The sequence below is a fragment of the Macaca nemestrina genome, chromosome 7 (genome assembly GCF_043159975.1).
Source record: "Macaca nemestrina isolate mMacNem1 chromosome 7, mMacNem.hap1, whole genome shotgun sequence".
NCBI classification, from domain to species: Eukaryota; Metazoa; Chordata; class Mammalia; order Primates; family Cercopithecidae; genus Macaca; species Macaca nemestrina.
The window spans coordinates 98,985,672-99,010,141 of NC_092131.1; the positions used below are offsets into that span (position 1 = coordinate 98,985,672).

At 47.2% G+C, this 24,470-nt stretch overlaps 1 protein-coding gene across 1 annotated transcript in view; it reads right to left on the reverse strand.

The window, feature by feature from the left end:
* Window positions 1-645: 645 nt before the first annotated feature.
* The window catches only part of LOC105479345 (ST8 alpha-N-acetyl-neuraminide alpha-2,8-sialyltransferase 2), a 76,816-nt gene continuing 52,991 nt past the window's right edge, over window positions 646-24,470 (reverse strand). The window contains exon 6 of the mRNA XM_011737292.2: window positions 646-5,274. Coding sequence (XP_011735594.1) covers window positions 4,989-5,274 — 286 coding nt within the window. The 3' untranslated portion in view covers window positions 646-4,988. The remainder of the gene's footprint in view (window positions 5,275-24,470) is intronic.

Genomic DNA, 24,470 nt, shown 5'->3' on the forward strand with positions numbered 1-24,470 from the left:
TGAGAGACAGAGGCTGGGGCAGACCGTCAGTGTCACTGGGGATACCATTAAGGACATTCATGAGGCCGTATGCTTGTCTGGAGTCCCATCTGACTGGCATCAGTAAACATCCCTCTTCCATTCCTTCTGGAAAGGGAGCCTTAATTAGGCATGAAGAGATTTATCAAATGGCAGCCCCTTGGAGTTGTTGGTCTCCCTGCCATCTGGAAGGATGGTTTCCTACCCTGCAACAAACAGCAGTGGGAATGATTGATGGGGTCCTACAGCTCCACCTCCCAGGCCTCGTAAAACCCAAATGGCTTTTGTCCTTCCCAGAAAGGAGCGAGATTTTGCCTGTGTTGATGGGGTTCATGCTGAGGTCTGCCGGGTCTCTGTGTCTAGGCCTCTGCATAGGGCTAGTTTTCAGTTTACAGCGACCCCACCACAAAGATGAACAGAAAAAGCACTGAAGTAAGGATGAGAAGACCTGGGTGGACATTCTACCAGGAAGCTATGAGGCTTCATGCAGGTTTTTGGCCTCAGTTTTACGACCTATACAATGGGGATAATGACTTCTGCTTTGGTCCAACCCACATGATTTTTCAGAGGTTCTTGTGACATTATAGATGCACAATGACTTCATTAACTAAAAGCCCTCTACAGGCATTAAGGATTTAATCCAACAAACATTTATTGAGCAACTGCTGTGTGCTATGCACCACGCCTAGTGCTGTGATGGATACAGATGAATAAAACACAGTCCCTGCCCTTGGCGAGCTTACAGTCTAAGAACAGTCATAGGACAAGTGCACAAATAACTATAATACAAGGCAGAATATGGTAAGTGCCATGAGAAAGGTACAAATAAAGTGCTACGGTGGTTCAGCAGAGGGAGAGAGCCCAGTGGTTGGTAGATCAGGGAGGGCTTCATGAAGGACGTGGTTTCCGCATGGGCTTTGAAGGGAAGAAAAGGGAGCATTCCAGGGGATGGGAACAGCAAGACCAAAGGCACAGAGACAGTAAAACGCAGGCACCCTTTCCAGGAAAAACAACTCTCCTAGGCTGACCAGGGGAGGGTGGAAAGGAAGAGTGGGGCCTTATCCGGTGGTCTGTAATGTCAGAATAGAGAATTGTACATTTGTTCATGGGCCGGGGAAACTTTTAAAGATTTGTGTGCAACGGGAGAGAAAAATCACTGTGCATGTTCAGGGTGGACTGGACAATGTGTCAGCGTGCACAGAGGTAATCTGGGAGATGAGACTGTTGCTGAAGTAGTCCACGTGACAAGTAAAGAGGTGAGGTTAGAGTTAGTGGGAAGAATTAGCAAGGCAGGACATGGGAGAATAGTCGAAGATAACGTCAGCATCTCAGACTGGGTGGCTGATGGGATCACGGGTCTTTTAGTAGAAAATGGAGGGATTGTGGGGGAAGGGGACACAGATGATCCACTTGGCTTCTGACGTGTTGAGTTGATGGTGCTGCTGTGGGAGCAGATGGGGTGAGTGTCCCCCGAGCGGGTACAATCCCAGCCTAGAGCTCAGGAGAGGGCTGGGTTGCAGAGAGGGGTTGGGGCAGGGGCAGCTTAGGGAGGTGCAGCCCGGTCTGAAGGCAGGTGTGAGGTTGCTGATGGAGAGTGCAGAGGGACTGAGGAGAGGATGCCAGTGTAAGGCATGTCCACATGGTGGGGCAAGGAGAAGAGAGGGGGATACTGGTCAGATCTACCTTGATTCCTTTGTCAATCAAAGTAGGGGTGTCAATAAATAAATCACAAATAAATAAATAAATAAATATATAAATAAATACATGGCTGAGAGGGATTGGGAAAGAAGGAGTTAGAAAACACAAGAACGTGGCATTCTGGGTGCCAAGGGGCCAGGGAGCGTCCAGGAGGGGTCGCTGCAGAGCCAAGTGGCCTGGAGAACTGGGAGATGAGAGGGGCAACGTGGAGGTGCTGGGACACTGCTGCCAGGAGCTGGGAGGAAGCTGAGAGGCATCAAGAGGAAGGGCAGCCGTGGGTGCTGGAGGCCCTTCCCGGGGCTGGTGGAGGTAAGGGAAGAGGCTGCAGGAGCCAGTCCAGGTGGAGTGAGCGTGTGCTAATGGGCAGAGGTGACAAAGGTGGAGTAGAGAGGGTGAGGGTGTACAGGAAACGTAACTGGTGGGGACGATGTTGTCTCAGAAAGGGGAAGGAGAAGAGAAGAGATTTTAAGGGCAGATCTCATTTCAGAAGGCTCCGTCTCTTCCATGAATAGAATGATGGGGGCCCGTTGGGGCTTGAGGCAAATGGAGGTCAGAACCACTTGGGTGGCTGATGGCAGGCGAACCGGGCATCTGACAGGTGGCAGGAGGTGACAGAGGGGTGCCTGTCAGCAGTGAGGGCCGGCTGAGGCTGGAGGCCCATTCTCCCGGGATGCCTGTGACTCTGCAGTTACAGCAGCGGATCTGGGGGTCGGGTACAGGCTGTGTGACTCCCTGGGGCCACCCAAGTCCAGCTGGCCCACACCAGGAACTGCAGTGGAGGCTCAAATTGAACTCCGAATGGGCAGGGAAGGACAATTGGCCCCTGACTGTGCATGCCCAGATGGAGAAGGGCAATGAGCCAGGGAAAGCCAAGGCCCCTGGAGCTCTGCCATCACATGGCCAGGCCATTTTGGCAGTGCAGGACTCAAGCCAAGTTGGGGAACGGTGTACATGTTGATTGTCCTGGGGTCTCTAACCTTTCTCCAGAGAGAACCTGAAGGCAGGGTGGAAGGACTCCTTGCTCTCCAGCTCACATCAGCATCAATTTTAGGAGCCATGACTAAGATAGGCAGAAAGAAAACCATGTTCTGGTCCCCCAAAGAGTTCTGGCCCTTTGACTCCCCTGCAAATGGATGGTGGGGTGCTGGCTTGGTGGATAGAGCTCAGGGCCAACTCCAGAACCTGACATGTGGGTTCCCCACAGCGCTTACCATGAAACATTCTGGAATCCACCGAGGCCCTGCTGGAAATTCTACCTGCTCCCCGGGACACTTCAAGCTTTAGAAATTAAATGTCTTCTAGGGTCTTTGAGATCCTCAAGATGAAAGGCTCTGGAGATGTATAAAATATGGTACTAATTATTTCCACCGCCTGTGAGGAGTTCGAAACCACTCAGTTCCCACAGAGGCTATTAGGGCTGTTGCTTTTTAAAATATTCATTTTATAATGCAAATCCCCAATCACAGACTTCAAGCAACAACAAGGGAAAATGCAGAGATATATCACCTTCCTCACGGTTTTGGGCTGGAGTGTTCTTGTGTAGGGTTAATGGTTCTGCCGCCTCCACTCCCTTCCCGTCAACCATTAATTTAGAGCCAAGGTCCTGTTCTGCATTGCTGTTGATTAATTACATCCGGTCTCATATGCTTAGGAGCAGGTCTTGATTACTTTTCTTAACTCCCTTCACCTTCAAGATAGTAGTTTTTTACTTATCTTTCAAATATGTTTTAAAACACTGTTATTCATCAGGTAAAGGAATACAACTAACAATCAAGTCGGCTATTTCTCTACATGAGACCTGTGATTCCAGCTCCTAAGTTGTAGGCATCAAGCCTAGATTTCCCTGGGAGATTATGTCCACTATTTGGAACTGCATTTGGCTTCGGGTATTTTTTTAAAAAAATCTTAAATATTAATCTCAATAGGGGGAAAAGGATTTTGCAAAATTCTAAAATTGCTTCTGTGAGAAGAGGGGGTGCCTAGAGGTGGGGTGGACATTGGAACCTCTCCCTGCAGAGTTGAAAACCTCAGTGTTGGAGCTTGGTGTGGGCTAATGTGACCATCAGGGTAGGAAAGTGACAAGAAAGTGACATTGACACAGCAGTCTGGCTGCAAAGGCCCTGCAGAGTGCAGAATGCAGAAGGCAAACAGAGAGTGGTTGCAGGGACATGGAGCTAGATGCTGAACATCCTTTCAGGTCTCACACTCTGGGGCTCTGTGAAGCACCCAAAAAGGCAATCATATATATTTTAAGAAGGATGGCATTTATCTTGACAGCACCCTTTCAAGCTCTCATTGTGGCTTCCCTGGTGGCAGAGGGGACAGTACAGTCCCTCGTGACATTCTAACAGGGTGAGACAGAGACTAACCCAGAGGGTGAAATCCCAGGGTCTCTTTCTCCTCTGTGGACTCACATTGCTTTAAAAAACACCCAAAGCAACGAGATTTTAGACACTCTCCTGCCTTATTCTAGTGGGCCCTTAGCAGGAGGTCTTGATTTTTCGAAAACATGATTCGGAACATTACTCCTCTTCAGTGTCATCTGCTTGCTTCACCCAAAGTTCTTGGTAGTTCTTGCTAGGCCAGAACATGCACCATCCATTGTGTCTCCTCCAGCCTTCTCTCTGTAGTCATGGAGGCCTGTCTGAAACATGTGAGTCAGTCGTGTTGTCCCTTGGGCAGTCAAACTCTAAGTTCTTGGAACGAGGCCCTCTGTGCCGATGGGGCCTCTGCTGCTTGGTTTCCTTGTGCTCCTTTGTCTGGTTGAACTCTCCAACCTCCCTCTCCTCCGTGAATAGCACCCACTTTAGACTGGGTCAAGTGTCCCCTCTGGGCCTCGGCTCTCCCCGAATCCACATATCCCAGAGGCTTGGGGCAGCTGACAACAGGTGGCTCTCCATTCATCCATGAGCCCAAAGATCCCTCCAAGCCAGGAGGCAGTTTGTCATCCAAAGTCATGGGACTGGCTTCTTTTCATGTCAAGTCCTTCCACCCCCAAAGATGGATTGAGTCTCAATCTGGTTCAGGTGGGTTCTCCACACCTTCTTCCTGTGGCCTATCTGCCTAATGCTAGATGAACACCACACAGTTATAAATACTCAGGTCAATATATATATGCAGGTATAGATATATATATTCTGGTCACTGTTTTACACTTTAACAAAGAAAACCACTAGCCTGCTTGTTCTATTGTTTGTGCCACCCCGACTCCCATCTGCCTGTGGTGTAGCTGGCAGGAAATGTGAGCCACTGAGTCCTATGGGGCGCCCACCCTACGTGGCCCCATCACACTGGCCGACAGTCAGTTTCAAAGCCCCCTGCTCATGTAGGCTCTTGAGGGCCTTAAACTCCAAGGGCATGGTGTGGGGGCTGGCCTGGGAGGTGTAGCCGTACTTGAGGCTGTCATAATAGTGGTACTTGACTGGGTTCTGGTTCTGATCCAGCGGAAAGGGCCAGAAGCCATAGAGGTAGATTTGGTTGCAGAAACGTGTGGCCAGGGTATACATCAAGAGGCCGGTGGTGGGTCTTTTGATGTGGACTTTGTTGGTCAGCCAGTATCTGGAAAAAAGAACAAGTAGAAAAAAAAAAAAAAAAGAAACATGAGTTTGTGAGTCATCCCTTCCAGGAAGACAAACATTTTATCCTGCCCAGCAGGCTGCCTTCTACCACTCCAGGAATCATAGGGACCGATCCAGCCACACATCCCTGGTTCCCTCCACAGAGGACTGACAAGCACATGAAGCAACTGAACTGTTCCTTAGCCTGGGTGCGGTCACAGACATAAGTTTATGAAATTCTCAAAACAAACCTGTTGTGGGTACAGATGCAGAAATGGGGCTCTGAGGTGAAAAGTGGCTTGCACAAGTTACCTGGGTAGAAAGGGGCAGCACTTGACTTGAACTCAGGCCTGTGGACAGCTCAAGCAGGAGTTGGCAACCTTTTTCTGTAAGGGGATAGATGATCAATATTTTTGGCTTTTGGGCCACAACGATCCCAATACTACTTGACCATTGTGTAGCTGTAGCATGAAAGGGCCACAGACAACACACATGGGTGTGGCCAGGCTTGGCCCTCGAGCAGCAGTTTGCTGACCTCGGAGAAAACACTGGCTCTTGCGTGGTGCCTGCTGCCTTTCTGAGGGTCGCATGGGGTGTCCCCTTGCAGATCTGCATTCCTGACTCCGTCCTTGCCTCCTGAGGGTCTTCAGATTTCCTTGCTGTCCCTGCCACAGGACTCCCTCTCTGATACCCATCTCTGACTGCGGGTGAAAACCCTGGGGGCCCTGGACACTGGTTTGCCATGCAAGGCTGGGTTCTGCCCACTCTCTTTCTTCTAAAGACCGCTCACTACATCTTGGTGTATCCACCTCTGACACAGAGTCCCTGCTTCCTGACTCAAGTCTTCTGTCAAAGGGTTATAAGAGGAAACACAGAGAAGTGAAGACAGCAGGGTGCAGGGTGCACCTTAGCCAAGAATGCAGTGAGGAAGAGACTACGTCCATTCCACGGACTAGGAAACAGGCTCGGAGAGGGTAACTCAAGACCTGAGTGTTAGTGACAGTTCGGCCACCAACTATCTATGTGCCTTTGAGCAAGCCACATCTCTCTGCTGAACCTAATGTTCCACATTTATGCAATGATGAGGCACAGTCTAGGTGATCTCTAAGATATCCTCCAGGTCCCAACATTCCAAGAAAATCTAGAAGTTTCTCCCAAAGTGGGAAAACATCCATTCTACTTGTCATCGTCTTACTTGCCATCGCAGTTATTCTCCCTCTGGGACTCAGAACACATGCTCATGTGTGGTCAAATGTCTTTATTTCTAGTAAAAGCTTCCACTTACCCTAGGCTGAATCCCTTAAAAGGCAATGTGTATGCCTTGGTGGGAAGACATTTTCTTTACCACAAATTTCTTACTATTGTGTCTCTAGACCAGACACAATTCACATCTTTCTGTCCTCAAGCAAACTCCATGGTTTCCCTCCCTAACTAAAACAAAGGCCAGCATGGTTTCTGTTGATATCTCTGCAGAGATGCATGTGACTGTATTATCAAACTCACCCATTAAATTCAGGCCAGAAGTAAAGATATGTTAGAGAAAACATTTACATATTGCTGAAAGATGAAACTGTTTAATATGATTCAGTGCTTTTAGCTGAAATGTTGGGGTGGAGGGACAGGTTTTCTAGAAGCCCAAACACTTCTTGTTTTTGCAAAATTGTTCCTTTTACAGCTCATAAAAGGAAACCCAAATAAATATCCCAGAGTGTCGACCTTAAATCCTTTTTGTTTGTGTGTTTGTAGGAGGTGTTAACCTGTGAATCAGACGAGGTTATAGATTACCAATAATCTATGTAAGTTCAGTGAGTCACCTAATCATGTAACATTTGATGAAATAAAATGCATTTCCAGAATCCTCATTCTCACACACCCCCATCCCGACTATGGGGCTGGCATGACTTGAATCTCCCCTTCGACATTGCTGATGAAGGCTGTGGTCCTAGGTGGCCAGAATCAGAGTGAACACGATTCTCCCGGGCATGGCAGGAGCCTCCTGGGTGGCCCCTAGACAACCGCAGTTGTTTCATAACCCTGTCCTTCAAAGATCCCTTTCCTCGCACTTTCTCTGATTTCATCCTGTCTGGACCAAGAAACTCCCTGGCGGCTGAATTTTCCAACTGGAAACCCGAGGGAGGGACAAAGGCAGACACAGAACAGGGCAATGGCTCTGGCTGGTAACGGCAAACACAGTACAGTTGAAAAATAACAGAAGCAAGTGTTTGTGGACACTGAGATCTTCATCATTTCTTCCCTGCGCTATCTCTCAGAAGTCTCTGCGGGGGCAGCCCATCACCGTGATCTGTCCTCCACATAGTGGCCCCCCAGGCGTTTCTCTGAAATCTCTCCCTGCTCCATATACAATCCAAGTTCCATAGTTCAGAAAGTCTGCAAGACCTGGCCCCTGCCACCCGCCAGCTTCAGCTCCCACCAACACTTGCACCCTCCCCAGAAGGTCTGACCTGTAGATACCACAGCACTGTGCTGTTTCCTAGTGCCTCCTGCTACCACGGCTCAGATCGAGACTCCTTTGAGCTTTCGCCTACCTCTGAGTTGTGCTAAGTATGTCCCTCTGGGCACCCATTGAGACCTGCGTGCCAGGGGTTGAGGTGTGCATGCCTGCCTTACACACTGAGCTGCGGAGTCCTGGAAAGTTATCTCTCCTGCTGTCTCTGTGCTAAGGCTCATGACGGCTGAAGAAGTGGATGGTTATTTTAGAATGGGAAAGGATGCTTCCCAGAAGAGGTATGTGTGTTTGGCGCCTTTTCCTCTTATATTTGTGATTCCAGGGGAACACAGCCAATTTTCTATGGGGTGGGTAGAGGGCTGGGGTGGGGTGGTACCAGTCTCCAAGAAGTTCTGGGAATGTGAGGGGCAGACTGTGGGCGGGGTGTCCCCCGGCTATGTACAGAACTGGTGCCACTCTCAAGAACTCCCAAGATGTCTCGGAGTTTTTAAGAGGCTGTGTTGCGATCAGGGTTATTAGATAACTGGCCCATGTCTCCACTTTGCTCTGAGCTCTGGGCTAAATGTCTCATTTGAAAGGCCCATTTCATGCCCCTTTCTCTCTCTCCAAACCTTCCTAACCACACTCCACAGCATCTCCCTTCCCTCTGTATCACCCAGCTGAGATATGGGCCTCTCTCAGCATCTTACCCTCACCTACCACTTTACAGGGTGTCCTCGACTCAGGCCCACACTTCAGACCCAGGTTCCACATAGGGCATGAGGACTGAGCAACCCGCCCAGATGGCAAGGGGTAGAGCCAGGTCCTCCTTTCAGGCCTTCTGACCCCAAGTCCTTGTTCTTTCACCTTCACGAAGCAGACCCCACAGATAGGTGGGTGGCTAGGAATGTGGTTGGTCTAATGTGATTGTCCTGGGACTACCCCACATGGCCATCTGCTTAGTCATCAGCTAATATGTAGGAGGCAGGAGGGATGGTGCTGGTTTGGGGATGTTTGATGCTGAGCTTGGGGTTTGCTGGATAAGGAGCCCTTGCCTAGACCACCTCAACACCATCTATGCTCAATCGGAAGCCCAAGCTAAGCTTGGGAGGCTCTGAGGGGCAAAAGCAGGGGGACTGTAAAGAGGAGAAGAATCCCAGAAGGGCAGCAGTTGATGCTGGGATCCTCCCACACGCCCCTGCAAAGTATTCATGCACCTTGGCTAAACTACATCCCGTATTGGGGAGCTCACCCCCTCCTAAACTAGCCCATTGCATTTTCAGCTCTAATGCAGAAGTTCTCAACCTACGCTGCACACTGGAATCACCTGGAGCCTTAAAAGCTGCCTGGATCTCACTATCATGTGTGGCCTAGACCCTGGGATTCTCACAGCCTCCCCCAGTAATTCAAACGTGCAGCTATGCCTAAGAACTCCTGTGATGACTGGTAGGTGGTTCTGCCAAAAGGACCCAAGAATGAGATATATTTAGAGAAAAAGAAGAAGTGTCAGGACTATAGCCATAGAGTTTTAAAGGTGATTGGGACTGAGGAGCTCAGTTAGTTCAGCAGCCTTGCAGGGGATGTGACTGAGTGAGCGGGGATTTGGGACATGTGTAAGAAAAACGAACACCCAGCCTCAGTGTTGTGAAGGCAATAGGGAATGGTGAGGACTGGGGCATCGTGACAGGTAGCCAGTCTTACTGTTGTTGAGTATGGTGGTCCCAGATCTTCAGGTTTTTTTTTGAGTATTAGAAATTGGGATTTTTATGCAAATTCTCCAAATTTTTAAATGTTGGCAACTAATTAAAATTTTACTTTGAAAGGCTGAGGCGGATGGATCACCTGAGGGCCAGGAGTTGGCTTGGCCAACATGGTGAAACCCTGTCTCTACTAAAAAAAAAAATTAGTTGGGCGTGGTGGCACGCTCCTGTAATCCCAGCTACTTGGGAGGCTGAGGCAGGAGAATCGCTTGAACCTGGGAGGTGGAGGTTGCAGTGAGACAAGACATGCCATTGCCCTCCAGCCTGGGTGACAAGAGTGAGGCTCCATCTCAAAAACAAAACAACACCATGAGAAGCCTTACTGGGTGATCCCACAGGCCATGTCTGTGTGGTGAATGCATGGGCCTCCTAAACTGAACTTGTCCTCTTCTGTCATTTTAGAGACGAACACGCGGGAGTCCACTGTGACTTGCTTGAGAAGAGACAAGCTTCTCAAATGGCTGGTTAGACAGCCATTTTGGATAAAACACAGGGGTCTGAGGCACCTGATTCTTGAGCATTTTTCACCCCACGGCAACTCCCCAGGCTAGGAATAAGCTGGCTGCAGCTGTGGGCTGACATTACCCAGGGATCGTGGAGCCACCACGGTGTCCCCGCATGAAACAGCCCCCCGATGTTTACTTCCTAAGTGAATTCAAGCCCTAACACAGGCCAGATAAACAATGGTTTGTTTATTTTCTGATCGCAAGGTCTTAGTAGGGGAAGGCTTTCAGAAATGAATTTCTTTTCAGGCCATCAATGCTATGCCCAGAAAGGAGGAGACAGGAATCGAATCGGCGATGAAACGTCCAAGTGGCCCATAGGTGCTTCTGAGGTTACTCAGGCATGTGCTGGGCCTCCACACGTGCTGGGTGCTCCCCTAGATGCCTTTCCCCACCGATCCCTGTGGTGAACTCTCTTTCCCAACTCCAGAAACTAAGCATGTGCATCCTATCTTCCTGGAAATATTCCCTTTGTTCTACCGTCATCTCCCCAGTCAGACTGAGTTAACCACCTCCAGCTGATTACCATCAGCTTTGTTTCTACTTCTCTTATTGTGCTTAGCAACCGAGGCTGAAAATTCATTACTGTGCTATTTCATGGCACCTCCTCCTATCAAGGCTCAGATCAACACTCCTTTGCACTTTTGCCCTGTCTCTGGGCAGCTGTGGTCACCTGCGCACCAGTGTCTTCCCCTGGCTACAGTCTTATGCATTGTGCACACTCACCTTTCCCGCTGAGCTGTGGGCTCCTGGGAAGGTCGTCGCTGCTGCCTCTGTGCTAAGGGCCTCGAGAACCATGACTGCAGAAGTGAATGGTCATTTTAGAGTTGGAAGGGATGCTTTCCAGAAGAGGAACATGAAACTGTACTGTGGTCTCCCCAAGCACAGGGACCACAGCTTACACCCCTTTGTAGTAGGATTCAAAGGCGTCTTGCTCAGTGCCTGCTGGGTCCAAAGCACTGTTGCAGAGACAACAGCACTCAACAAACATCTCCCGGTTTCTCTGACTGGGCTGGGGTCAAGTGACTAGTTCTGGCCCAATAGGCTGCGACAAAAACAATGTGTCCTTTCCTGGTTGGTGTTCGAGAGCAGGCTCCTCCCACTTTCTCTTCCCCTGCCTTGGAGAACTTCAAAGTCTCCGGGTCAGAATATGTCAGCCTAAGATGGAAGAATCCTAGGTCCCTGAATCGCTGATTGGAAGAGAGCCCCTGCCAGCTCACATCACAGTTTGTGAGAGTGAGAAATAAACTTCTGTTGTGCTAAAGTGCTGGAGTTTCAGGGTGTGTTACTGTAGCATAGCCTAGGATTGATCATCCTGACTTCTGTTGCACTCAGCAAACATTTGACTCAAATGGAATTGAAAAATGGGAAGATGTAGGTAAGAAGAAAGGAGGAAGCCAGCAGTGCATGCAGCTTAGTAACTGTGGCCAGCTGGGACGGGAATAGAAACGCCCAACCTCTCAGATCTGGGGCCAGTCTTTTCACCCAGAATTGTTAACTGGAAAAGGTGTTAGCAAATGAGGCTCCGGAATGAATCCAGAGCTCAGTGGCACAGAGGGACCCATTTATTTCGGATTCTGCCTCCACGGGTAAACAAGAACTCCTGAGTGATGTCTGACAGGGACACGGGAGCGCCACTTAACGAGCAGCTTGTAATAGAAGCTGACTGAGTTACACAGGAACAAATCACTCTCGATTTCCTTTCTGTCTCCTCCATTGCTTGGGCCAATTTAGAGACTGTGTGCATGGCCGACTTGTAGACTATTCCTTTCCTTACGATAACAGCTGGGTGTTAAAACACAAACTAATTAATTTTGCCTTCCCAAATGAGGTTAGCTGGGTGCATCTGGGACGTTGTATTGACAATGCACCTTTAATATCCCAGTCTTGAGATTTTAATTAGAAGGCAAAGTAATCTCAAAGAAGGCAGTAATTATTTTTCAAATTGGCTACCCCAATTGCCATGACAATTAAGCACTGTATTTTATGAGCATGGACAGCAATCAGTGAGGATCGCCAAAATCATCTCCAAAGCACATTCGTCTTTTTCCCTGGGTTCCTGGGCTGGGTACGTGGAAAGAATAGTGGCTGTCACTGTTGGAAAAGGGGACCAAGAGGGCTTTCTCCAAGAAGCTAAAAGCACTGTGGGATAAAGCTGATGATGTCCCTAAGAAGCAGGAATGCCTCACAGGTGGTCATCAAGGGAGACTCAGTGATGCTTTGTGCAAGATCAGCAGCAAAGCGGGGAACAGAACTTTCGGTCTCCTGGTCTCCTGTGCTCTGCTTTGGCAGCCTCAGCCCTGATCCAGGGGCCCTAAGCCCACGGCTGTCCTTTCCTTGGGAACACTGTTGAGGGCTCTGGTGTGCTGTAGGATATCTCAGAATGAGACGCCATCTCTGCAGTATTGGAGAGCTGAGGCTTTCGTCTCAGAATTTGGGGCTGTTGGGAAAGGTTGGTCAAGTCATGAAGATGCTGAGTCTAATTCCAGTTTCCCAGGCCTCCGTGCCTGCCTAAGCCAACACTGTTGCTCAAATAAGTCAGGCTAGCCTCAAATATGGACATGCCACTGAAAACTCTCGAATGATTCCCGGAGTCCACAGGATAAAACCTGATGGCCTCCATTGGGCTTGTGAGGCCCTTGGGATCTGGGCCTGCACATGTCTGCCAGTACCCAGTGTGCACAGCCACACTGCCACGAGGAACATCTTGGTTTCTTCCACGACACCTCCTATGTGGTCCTGGCTAGCAGTCCCTTCTTAAGGTCTTGGCTTTGAAGCCACTTCCTGCAGGAAGCCTCCTGGACCTCCCTGGATGGTTTTGTGTCTGGTATGTTGTTCTTCCCCTATCACAGCACCTATCACGCTACCCTGGAATTACTTGTCTACCTGTCTTTTCCTTCTCTACAGTTTTAAATTCTATAAGCAAGTGGACTGACTTCCTGCTTCTGTATAACTCCAGATCCTAGCATGGCACATGTATAAAGTGGGCGGTTCACAAATCTTTAATAAAGCAGTGAATGAAAAGCAGCAAGCAGAGGCTAGAGGCTCATTCTGGGGACATTATCAGGAGAGATAAATTACCGCAGCTTCACTGCAAGCCCTTCTTGGCAGCTGCCAGGACTGCACATGGGAAAGGCAGGCTCACACCATCCTAGACAGCAAGTTACCAAAAGAAAGGAGAAAAGTATGGCACTGGGGGTTTTTTGGCAGGCCCTGCCGGGAGTGGTGAGACTGCTGCTCATGCCCAGGTATCACCTCTGTTCCCTGTGGCCCAGCAGGGGCTCCAGCAAGACCATTTCTTGGGGGCTTAAGCCTTCTGGCTGGATTCTGGAGTTTCAGTTGACGCCACTCCAAAGAAACAATTATATTCAATCTCATTCATAATCAAAGGAATCCAATTTCAAACAACAATCAGATACCATTTTTCACTGGATTGGTAAATATAACTAATGTTGATAATACACCCATTGGTGAGGTTAAGAGAAAACAGGTATTTTCAATAATTGTAGGTGAGGGTGTGAATCAATACCTACCTCTAGGGAGGGTAATTGGCAGTAACTATACAAATTAACAATGCAAATTGGCAAAGACTTCTAAAAAGCAAACCTATAGATGTGCATATGTTTGCAGATATCAGCACAAGGGTGATCAATGTAGCATTGATTATACTGGCAAAAAATTGGAAACACCCTCAAAGCCCACCAATGGCTTCTGCTTACATAAATTATGATCTGGACACACAGTGGACTGCCAGGCAGCTGTGAAGGAGAACAAGGTGGTGTGTGTCGATATGGAATACTTTCCAGAATTTAACAAGGTGCAGTACTTAAAACGTGTTCCGTATGTGTAAAAAGGGGGTATTTTTGGAAGGATCCACACACAGAAAGCAGGTTTAACCCGTTGCTTCTGTGGAGGAAGACAGGGGGTGCGGAGTGGAGTTTGCTTTTTACTTTAAATCTTTTAATCCAATTTGGATTTCTTTTCACTGTATTTAAAAAGAAATTGGAGAGAGAGAGGATCCATTACACACAAATGCCAGTAGCCACCTATGCCTTAATACCACAGACCTCCCTCCTTTTCTCTTCCATGGAGCACACTTCCAAAAAGGTGAATCTAGTTCACCTCACCCTCTGTCAACCGGAGGAGACTGGGACCAGCACGGGGAAGGGACCAGCCCTAGGGACACACTCTCTGGATTGCCACGGTCCTGTCTGGGAGGAGCCACCAGCAACCTGTGCTGATCTCTCCCTATCTTTTTGCACCTTGCTTACTCTTTTCTCACCTTGGGCCCTCAAGTCTTTGCAGCAGGGCTTACTTTGCTGACCTGGCCCCTCTGGCCGTGGCCAGAGGCAAGCTGAATCAGTGCCATCCTAAAGCCTTAATTAGGCTCCTGGTGCCTAATTAAGCACCAATTCACAGGCCTTGTCTGCACCAGGGCCAGTGGGCTGCTTTCCTGCCTGAGGGGCCACCTTCACTGTGGGTTGCAGCCTCCTTCTATGTTGTAATTAAATTAGAGCCATTCACCACCAGCTGCCTGAGGCCATACTCAATTGCCATGGTGTCCTTCCACTCCATTGCTCACCTTCCTAGCTAACAGCCAGCCAGGGCTCCGTGCCACCCCACAGGCAAGCAGAGCCAGGGGCCCCTGGGTGAGCTGCTCAGGTTGGGGCCCCTGAAGCCCGCCTTGTTGGCACCAGAGGCTGGACCCTGCCAGCTGCTGGTGAGAGCAGAAGGATAGGCATTCTGCTTGGGTTTCAGAAACATGCCCCCCCTCTTCCTGCTCACTGCCTCAGATGGGCAGAAATTTTGTGAGTACACTGTGGGGGCAGAGACTCGGATGTGTTGAATGAGAGAGTCTCAGCGTGGGAAGGGAGGCCATCTAACCCAGCTGTTATGGGTTGAATTTCTCCTTTCCCCCAAACTCATAAGTTGATATTTTAACCCCCAGTACCTTGGAATGTGACTGTATTTGGAGGGAGGGTATTCACAAAGGTAATCAAGTTAAAATTAGGTCATCGGGTGGGCCTTAATCCAATATAACAGACGTCCTTGCAAAGAGGGGGGATTTGGAAACAGGCATACAGGTAGAAGGCCATGGGAACAAGAAGATGGCCATCTATAAGCCAAGGTGAGAGGCCTGGTGCAGATCCTTCCCTCACAGCCCTCAGATGGGACCAACCACGCTGACCCGTGAGTTTTGAACTTCCACCCTCCAGAACTACGAGATAATATATTCTGTTGGTTAAGCCACCCAGTCTGTGAGACGTTGTTATGGTATCCCTGATTAGCGAGCTAATCTGCCAACTCTGTATGGCAGGGATTTCCCTCTCCACCATCCCAGTAATGGGGGGTTCGCTGCTGCCTGAACATCTCCAAAGATACTGAATTCACCACCTCCTAAGAGGCAGCCAAGTTCATTTCAGATGATCTTATTTGTTGGAATATTCTTCCCAAAGTCTGGATGGAATCTGGCTTCCTCCCCCAACCCTAGTTCTACACCTGGAGCCTCACAGACCAAATCTATGAGCCACTGGAGGACAGGAGCCTTGTTTTATTGACGTTTTTATTCCCCCAGCACAGGCCTGGAGCCTATTGGTGCTTAATGAGTATTTGCCGAGCAAATGAAACTCTTGTTCCTTGGAGCCTTCTCTCTCAAAACCTCTCAGCTTCCAAATTTCTCTGCCACTGTGGCCCCTCTCTGACCTCGCACCTAAAGAAAAATGTGATTCTCTAAGTGGGATCTGGCCAGGCAGAGAAAAGCAAGGCCATCACCAACCTCCCTGACTCCTAGAGATGCTATGCATTCATTGTTGTGACCCAAGACCACGTTATCCTTTTGAGCAACCACACACCCACCGATGGTTGGTGCTGTTCATCTCTCTGTACTTGTACACATGTTTTGAACCTAAGTATGGAATCTTGCATTTGTCCATGTCAAATTTTTTCTTCTTTGGTTGATTTGGTTCTAATTCTGAGACCCTAAATATGGAGAATCCCCCAAAAGTCACATCACCAGTGAATGTGCTAAGCAGACCACTGATGCTGTCATTTAAGTTATTGGTAAAAATGGAGACAGAGACCAAGCCCGGTGGCTGGTTCAGAGAGGTCTCTCTGTGGTCCACATTAATCTAATTAATTAGCATCCTTTGGGTGTCAATGGTCAGCAGATAGTGGTTAAACTATCTGTCAAGGATACAAGGAAGTCACAGTGCAGATAGTAGAGATCACTGACGTCTATATATGTGGATTTAAATTCCAGCTTCCTTCCTCTCATCTGCAACTTGCAGAAGGGCAGGCCTTCTGTTTTGGTTTCAGAAACATGCTCCCCTTTCCCTGCTCACTGCCTCAGATAGGCAGAAATTTCATAAGTACACTGTGAGGGCAGAGACTAAGATGTGTTGAATGAGAGAGTCTCAGTGTGGGAAGGGAGGCCATCTAACCCAGCTGTTATGGGTTGAATTTCCCCTTTCCCCCAAACTCATATGTTTGATGTTCTATAAATTCCAACTGGGCAATTTACTTTGCATTTCTGACCCTTAGTTTCCTTATGAATAGAAAGGAGAGGAAAATAATATCTATTTTATCAGGTTGTTCCGAGAAGTTAACATTTGTCCCATTCAATTCCCTAAACTGTCCGTCAAGTTCAAGTTGCCCATGAAATGCTTTGTCAAGGTAGCTGACTTATGTCCAGATGTGAAATGACTATACTGATCCCTGGTCTACCTGTCCGCTGCCTGCCTCACAAAGGAACATCAGAACAGTGTGCCCAGGTATCTTCCAGTTTTACGTCTCCATCTTTAAGCATTCATCAGCCATAAGACTGATAACCTATTTGAAACTCTGGCTTGGTGTTGACATTAAGCTCACCGTTGTCCATCCTTTCCTCATGTTTAGAAAATTGGGACAGAGATTGCCTGATTCCCTTCTCTAATTCTGAATGATTTGGAGAAGATCATGGCCAGCTTGCTCAGTGGTCTGACTGCAAGTTTGCCCCTGGGAGGTTCATTGGTTTTGACTCTGTGGATAGCAGTTGTTCTCAAACTTATGCTGTGCATCCAGATTACTTGGAGCACAGTTGAAACACACATTGTTGGGCCCCACTCCTAGAGTTTCTGATTCACCAGGTCTGGGGTGAGCCTGAGAATTTGCATCTCTAACAAGTTCCCAGTGATGCTGATGCTGCTGGTCTGGGGACCATGAATGTTAAGAATCACTGCTTTAGAGCAGGAAAGTAGGACTGTCAGTAAAGAACCCAAAGGCCCTGTTCTCCTATCCAAGTAAAAGACTCATCTTTGCTGAAAAATCAGATATAGGAGTTGAAGAGTTCATTATACGTTTGCCCTTCATAGCCCCGATGCCATCTGCTCCTAACCCTTTGGTTCTTACTTGAAATATAAAAAGACTTTTCTGTTTTTCTTAATATTTGCATAAACTCAAACCCATCCTGACTTTGGCCTTCCTGACATGATTCTCTAGGGTGCCATCACTATTTCCTAGTTATGTGTAATAGGGGCAAATGGATGGTGATCAGGAGGATCAGGAGCAGGGAGGAGACCTGGATCTGTCCCTAACCAGCCGTGGGACCTTGTGCAAGTTACTCCTTGAGGCTCAGTTTTCCTATCTTTAAAACAGGGATAATGGCAGTAGTCCTCTAGTGACACGAGATAATGCTTAGCATGGCATGCGGCATGTAAGCATTCACTACGGCAATATGTACCCCTCAGCTGTTTTCCTACATATCCTGTTGCAAGCCATTGAGAGTGGCATGAGGTGTGACTGCATTTCTGAGCCTTTCTGAGTCACCACCCAAGGATGCCTGCTTTTCTTCTGAAAAAAAAAAAAAAAAAAAAAAAAAAAGCCTTTGTTGTGAATGGGCAGCCAAGCAAATTAAGAAGAGCGAAACCAAAGGCACATTCAAGGGTAAGTGGCATGGAGAGCCTCAACTGGGGCTTCAGCATGACTGTGTCATGCCCAGGTGCTGGCTGGTGTTTGATGGGATGCTGAGGACCTCTGACCTTTCAGCTTGTTCTCCCTGATAAGGCGCTGCCCCAGGCTCTGAACAACTGCAGTGTGCACGTGTAGCCTTGATGCATTGCTACCCGCTGTTGTCTTCTAACACCCCTTCTCCAGTGTGGCAGCTCCTGGCCCACTCAGCTCATTGCCATCCCTGTCTCTAGCCCAGTACTAAATGAGTGCAAATTTCTGCTGCACCTGGTGCACCACATTAGAGTGAGACAGTGCAGTTCAGTTCTCGGTTGTGCCACTTAAATGCTGGGTGGCCTCATACAAATGACCTAACTTGTCTGAGCTTAAGTTCCTCTTTTGCAAAATGAAGGTAACAAAATGAAGGTAACAAGTTAACATTTGTCCCCTTCGATTCCCTAAACTGTCCCTCAAGTCCAAGTTGCCCATGAAATGCTTTGTCAAGGTAGCTGACTTATGTCCAGATGTGAAATGACTATACTGACCCCTGGTTACTGCCCTAAAAGTGAATTCTCATTTGAAATTCCCACCAGCAAAGCAGAAGGGTTCCTATTTCTCCACATCCTCACCAACACTTGTTATTTTCTGTGTGTGCATATGTGTGTTTACTAATAGCCATGCTAGAGGGTAGATATCTCATTGATATGGTTTGGATCTGTGTCCCCATGAAATCTCATGTCGAATTTTGTAACTCCTAATGTTGGAGGTGGGACCAGTGGGAGGTGATTAGATCATCAGGGACAGTTTCTTGGGAATGGGTTAGCACCATCCAATGGACGCTGTCCTCATGATAATGAGTGAGTTCTCTTAAGATCCAGTTGTTTAAAAGTGTACAGCACCTCCCTGTCTCTCTTGCTCCTGCCATGTGAGATGCCTCACTCTCCCTTTGCCTTCTGTCAGAACTGGAAGCTTCCTAAGATCTCCCCAGAAGCCAAAGCCACTATGATTCCTGGAGAGCCTACAGAACTGTGAGCCAATTAAACCTCTTTTCTTTACAAATTACCCAGTCTCAGGTATTTCTTTACAGCAGTGTGAGAATGTACTAATACATTTATGTACTTAATTTATATTTCCCTTATGATCAATGGAGCATCTTGCCCTGTAGTTATTGGCCATTTGAATATTTTCTTTGGAGAAATGTCTATTCCAAGTCTTTTGCCCATTTTCAAATTGAGTTATTTGGATTTTCTATTGTTGAGTTGTAAGAGTTCTTCACATATCCTGGATGTTAATCCCTTATCAGGTATAGTATTTGTAAATCTTTTCTCTAATTATATGAGCTGTGTTGATACACTGTCCTTTGACACACAAATGTTTTACATTTCTAGGTAGTCCAATTTATCTATTTTTTTCTTTCATTGCCTGTACTTTTGGTGTCATACTTAGAAGACCATTGCCAAACACAAGGTGATGAAAAATTTCTTGTAAGTTTTCTTCTAAGAGCGAATTTCTTCTAAGTGAAATGTACAATTAACAATGCTTTAAATGCAGACAACCTATAGAATAGAAGAAAATATTCACAAACTATGCATCTGACAAAGGTCTAATATCCAGAATCTATAGGGAACTTAAACAACTCAACAAGCATAAAACAACCCCATTAAAAAATCGGCAAAAGACATGAATAGCCAATTCTCAAAAGAAGACAAGTGGCTAAGAAATACCTGAAAAAATGCTGCTCATTGTGAATCATCAGAGAAATGCAAACCAAAACCACAATGAGATACCATGTTATACCAGTCAGAATGGCTACTATTAAAACGTCAAAAAACAACAGATGTTGGTGAGGATGTGGAGAAAGAGCATGCTTATATATTGCTGGTGGGACTGTAAATTAGTTCAGCCACTGTGAAAAGCAGTTTGGAGATTTTGCAAAGAAAGAAGAACTACCATTCCACCCAGCAATCCCATTACTGGATAAGTATCCAAAAGAAAACAAATCATTCTACCAAAAGACACATGCACTGGCATGTTCATAGCAGCACTATTCATAATAGCAAGGACATGGAATCAACCTAGGTGCCCAGCAATAGTGGATTGGATTAAAAAAATGTGGTACATACACACCATATTAACAATACCCATTCACAAGAAACCCTCCCCGATGATCTAATAGCTAGAGGCCGTAATCCTAAGTGAATTAACACAGGAATAGAAAACCAGATGCCACATGTTCTCACTTATAAGTGGGAGCTAAACATTGGGTATTCATGGACATAAAGATGGCAACAATAGACACTGGAGAAGAAGGGAATGGGGAAAGGGTTGAAAAACTGTTGGGTACTAAGCTTAGTACCTGGGTGGTGGGATCATTTGTATCACAAACCTCAGCATCATTTAATATACCCAGGTAACAAACTTGCAGAGGTACCCCCTGAATATAAAATAAAAGTTGAAAAGGAAAAAAAAATCATTAAAATAGTAAATTTTATGTTATGTATATTTTATCACAATAAAAGTTTATTCATATCTCCCCCATATACCCTATAGACAGGGGGTTTATTGGGCAACACATCTTAACATAGCAAAAAAGATTATTTCGCAAACTGCAGTCCATTATTGGGACTTCAAGGTGAAGAACTCATGAGTGGCTGGTTTGACTTAGTCTACTGCTCTGACTACTACAGAGTCCTGTCTTAAATTCAGCCTATTGCACTTTCCTCCTCACAAGGAGGAAAGTCCCTGGAACTCTTGAGTCCATAGGACAAGTCTTATGTCTTTCCCACATTGTAGCTCTCCAAGTGGCAGGTGGCAGCTGCCACAATCACAGTAGCCACGATTGATTGATTACATGTATACCCTGTGGGGCTCTGGGGGAAGGGGGAAGGCAGGTGATACAACCAAGCCAGTCATGGAGCTGGGGTCTGGACCTTTTGGAGGTATCGCTACTGCCAAAGCCAATGGTTTTGATGCTAGGCCACAGTGCCTCTTGGCCGGATTCCTCCTCAACCTTCCTCTCTACAATCCCTTGGTCTTTTCTTGTGTGACTTTGTACTGCATCCCTCCCCAGTCCATTCTTCCACTTGCAGTGAACGCCAGGTAAAGTCCCACCAAGGCAAGGGCTAACAACACATGCTTCCTACCTTTTCATTGGTGTCCTATTAGACCCAGCACCCTACAAAGTCCAATGGCCCCACGGAGGGAGAGGATCATTGGCAGAAATCCATTCCAAACCCCCTTCTCCCCTTCTTTTCCCCCTACTAAAAGCAGAGGCTAACCTCACCCATCTCTCCTGCAGTATTTCCTCCTGGGGGCTCCTGCAACTGAAGATGCTGCAGTCTCAGGATGAACAGCCTGTTTGTTTAAAGGGTTTATTACTGGTGCTTAATGCTATTTTGACAGATGAAAGTGAGTCAATTATAGCTGGAAATAGCTCTGGCTGCATCAGTTTCTTCCAGGTGGTTGCCCATTCCCCATTCAAGGGACTTTTTCTCTCCTTAACAAAAGGCAGTGTTTCTCCTCTTATCCCCAAGGACTTCAGAACCATCTCAAGAGTTTCCTCCTTCTAGGAAGAAACAATATTTAATATTTAAACAGTCCATGAGAGGAGGGTTGCCACTGCAGACCTACTCTGACAGGGATGAAGTGAAAAGATGGTCCTGACAGGCCAACCTCCAGGATAAATTATGTAGCCCCATTGAGCCCTGTGTCCATATAGGTATCATTCTGGCTCCATCAGACACACATGTGGCTGCTCCTTATTGAATGTCTCTCTAGGGCTTTCTTGGGGGCAACGGGTTTTCCCCGTTGATACCCATCTTAATGATACCAGTGTTGGTCACAGGCTTGGGTGACCACAGTCACCTTCATGAGGACAAGAATCCTTTGTGGGTGGCTCAGAAGGCTTCCCAAGGTCACACTGAGTTATGCTAAGGCCCCAGTGAAGAGCATCCTAATGCCCCTCAGTCAGTGGGGAGTCTGTACACTGGGCGCTCTCATGTCCCTGCTGATCTGCCATATGGTTGGATGGGCAATTGGGTATAGGGCCTGACCCCAAGCTGAGAGGTCAGGAGTGTGGTAGGGTATATATTTGTAACAGGCATCTCATACTTCATATGCTCAAGAAAGAACTTCCTTCCACAATGCCCCCAAACATGTGTGGGCTTTTCTAAGCTCTTCTATCACAGAATATGGCACTGCCATATTAAGCTTGTTTGCTTGGGCTTGTTTGCTCAAACTCTAATTCTAAGAGTCATCCTGGATTTTTCTCTTTCTCTCCCCCATTATGGTCCTTAAATAGAATCCACCAGTAAATCCTGCTGCCTTTACCTCCAAATTTTAGAGCAAATCTGACCAACTCTTAGCTATCCCACACCATAATCCTAGTCTAAGCCATCATTATTTCTTGCCAGAGCTATTGCAACAGCTTCCCAACAAATATTCCAGCTTTCATTCTTGCTGGAGGGATCTTTTAAAGACACAACTCAGATCTTCTCCCTCACCTCCTTCACTGCCCCTTAAACTTAGAATCAAATCCAAACTCTTTACCATGGCCCACAAACATATGTGCATTCTAGTTCCTATCTCTCTCACTAACATCATCTCCTCCCCTTTCCCCTTGTTCACTCTGTTTCAACCACATTTGTCTCTTGGTTGAACCTTGAGCACACCCTCCCACCTCAAGGCCTTTGCGCTTAAGGTTCCCTCCACCTGGAAGGTTCCTACCCCAGATCTGCACATGGCTGGTGCTGTTTCATCCCTTGAGACTTAGCTCAAACCAACTTCTTTCCAGAGAAGACTTTCCTGATAGCACTATTTAAAAGTATCTTATTTATTTGTTTACCTGTAATTTATCTTTCCCTATAAGAAAACATAATTGTTAATGAGATCTGGGACTTTATTTTATTCAGTACCATATCTTAGTGTCTAGAACAGAGCCTGGCACATAGTAAGCACTCAATAAATATAGGCGGAATGAATGTGTGTAGGTTTTAAAACGCATCTACAAATTGGCACTTTCCCATTGAGAGGCAGGGTCTATGTCTACTTCCCTTGATTCTAAGCTAATTTAATGACTAGATGGCTAGTAGATGATAATAGAAGTGACACTATGTGGTCTTAAAATGTGATGCAGCTTCTGCCTTGGTCTCTGGGCCACTTGTGCTAGAGCCTGGGCCACCATGTACACGTCTGACTACTCTAAGGCTACCATGCTATGAGGAAGCCCAATTTAGCCCATGCAGAGAGATCATTTAGAGAAACCCTAATATAACATAAAGAGAGGGAGAGAGACGCATGGTTAACCCCAGCTGCTTCAGCCCCCCACTGTTTTACTTCTAGCCAATCTGACTGCACCTGACCTAAGAACCATCCGGGTGAGCCCTTCTCAGATTCTTAGCCAACAGAAATTGTAAACAATATAAAATGAATGTTGCTGTTTTTTTTTTTTTTTTTTTTTTTTTTTTTTTTTGAGACGGAGTCTTGCTCTGCCGCCCAGGCTGGGGTGCAGTGGCCGGATCTCAGCTCACTGCAAGCTCCGCCTCCCAGGTTTACGCCATTCTCCTGCCTCAGCCTCCCGAGTAGCTGGGACTACAGGCGCCCGCCACCTCACCCGGCTAGTTTTTTGTATTTTTTAGTAGAGACGGGGTTTCACCGTGTTAGCCAGGATGGTCTCGATCTCCTGACCTCGTGATCCGCCCATCTCGGCCTCCCAAAGTGCTGGGATTACAGGCTTGAGCCACCGCGCCCGGCCCGCTGTTGTTTTTTTAAGCCATTAAGTCATGAGATGATTTTTACTGCAACAGAAAACTGGAAGAGAGTGAATGCATGATTAATATTAAACTATTTTTCTTGTGGCTGCTCTAATGGGCACTAGTAAATTCCTAGCCAATTTACTGATCCAAGTTCCAGGGAGATCTATGCCAGGTCACATGAATGGGAGGAAACAAGGAGGAGATTGGGAACTACTACTTGTTTGGCTGGGGCTGTTTAAGAATACCATCCAGGTTGACATGGACTTCTTGATAGGAATAGTTCAGACCCATCCCAGCACTTTGGGAGGCCGAGGCGGGCGGATCACAAGGTCAGGAGATCGAGACCACGGTGAAACCCCATCTCTACTAAAAATACAAAAAATTAGCCGGGCGCGGTTGTGGGCGCCTGTAGTCCCAGCTACTCGGGAGGCTGAGGCAGGAGAATGGCGTGAACCCGGGAGGCGGAGCTTGCAGTGAGCCGAGATTGCGCCACTGCACTCCAGCCTGGGCGACAGAGCGAGACTCCGTCTCAGAAAAAAAAAAAAAAAAAAAAAAAAAGGAATAGTTCAGACCCTCCTCAATATTTCCTATTTGTTTTCCTTAAGTCTTGGAATCTCTTTCCTGGAATTAGAGATCCAGGCCTAACCAGGAGAATCCTTAGCTAATTAGTTACATCAAAACTCTTCTTAAAGAGAGTGGATTCCATTGCTTTAACTCTCCCTGTCTCTTTCATATTGCCTAGGTAAAGTTCCCTTCCATCTTAGAGAGAAGAGCGTGTGGACAAAAACATCCTAGGAGACGCTCCTTTGAAG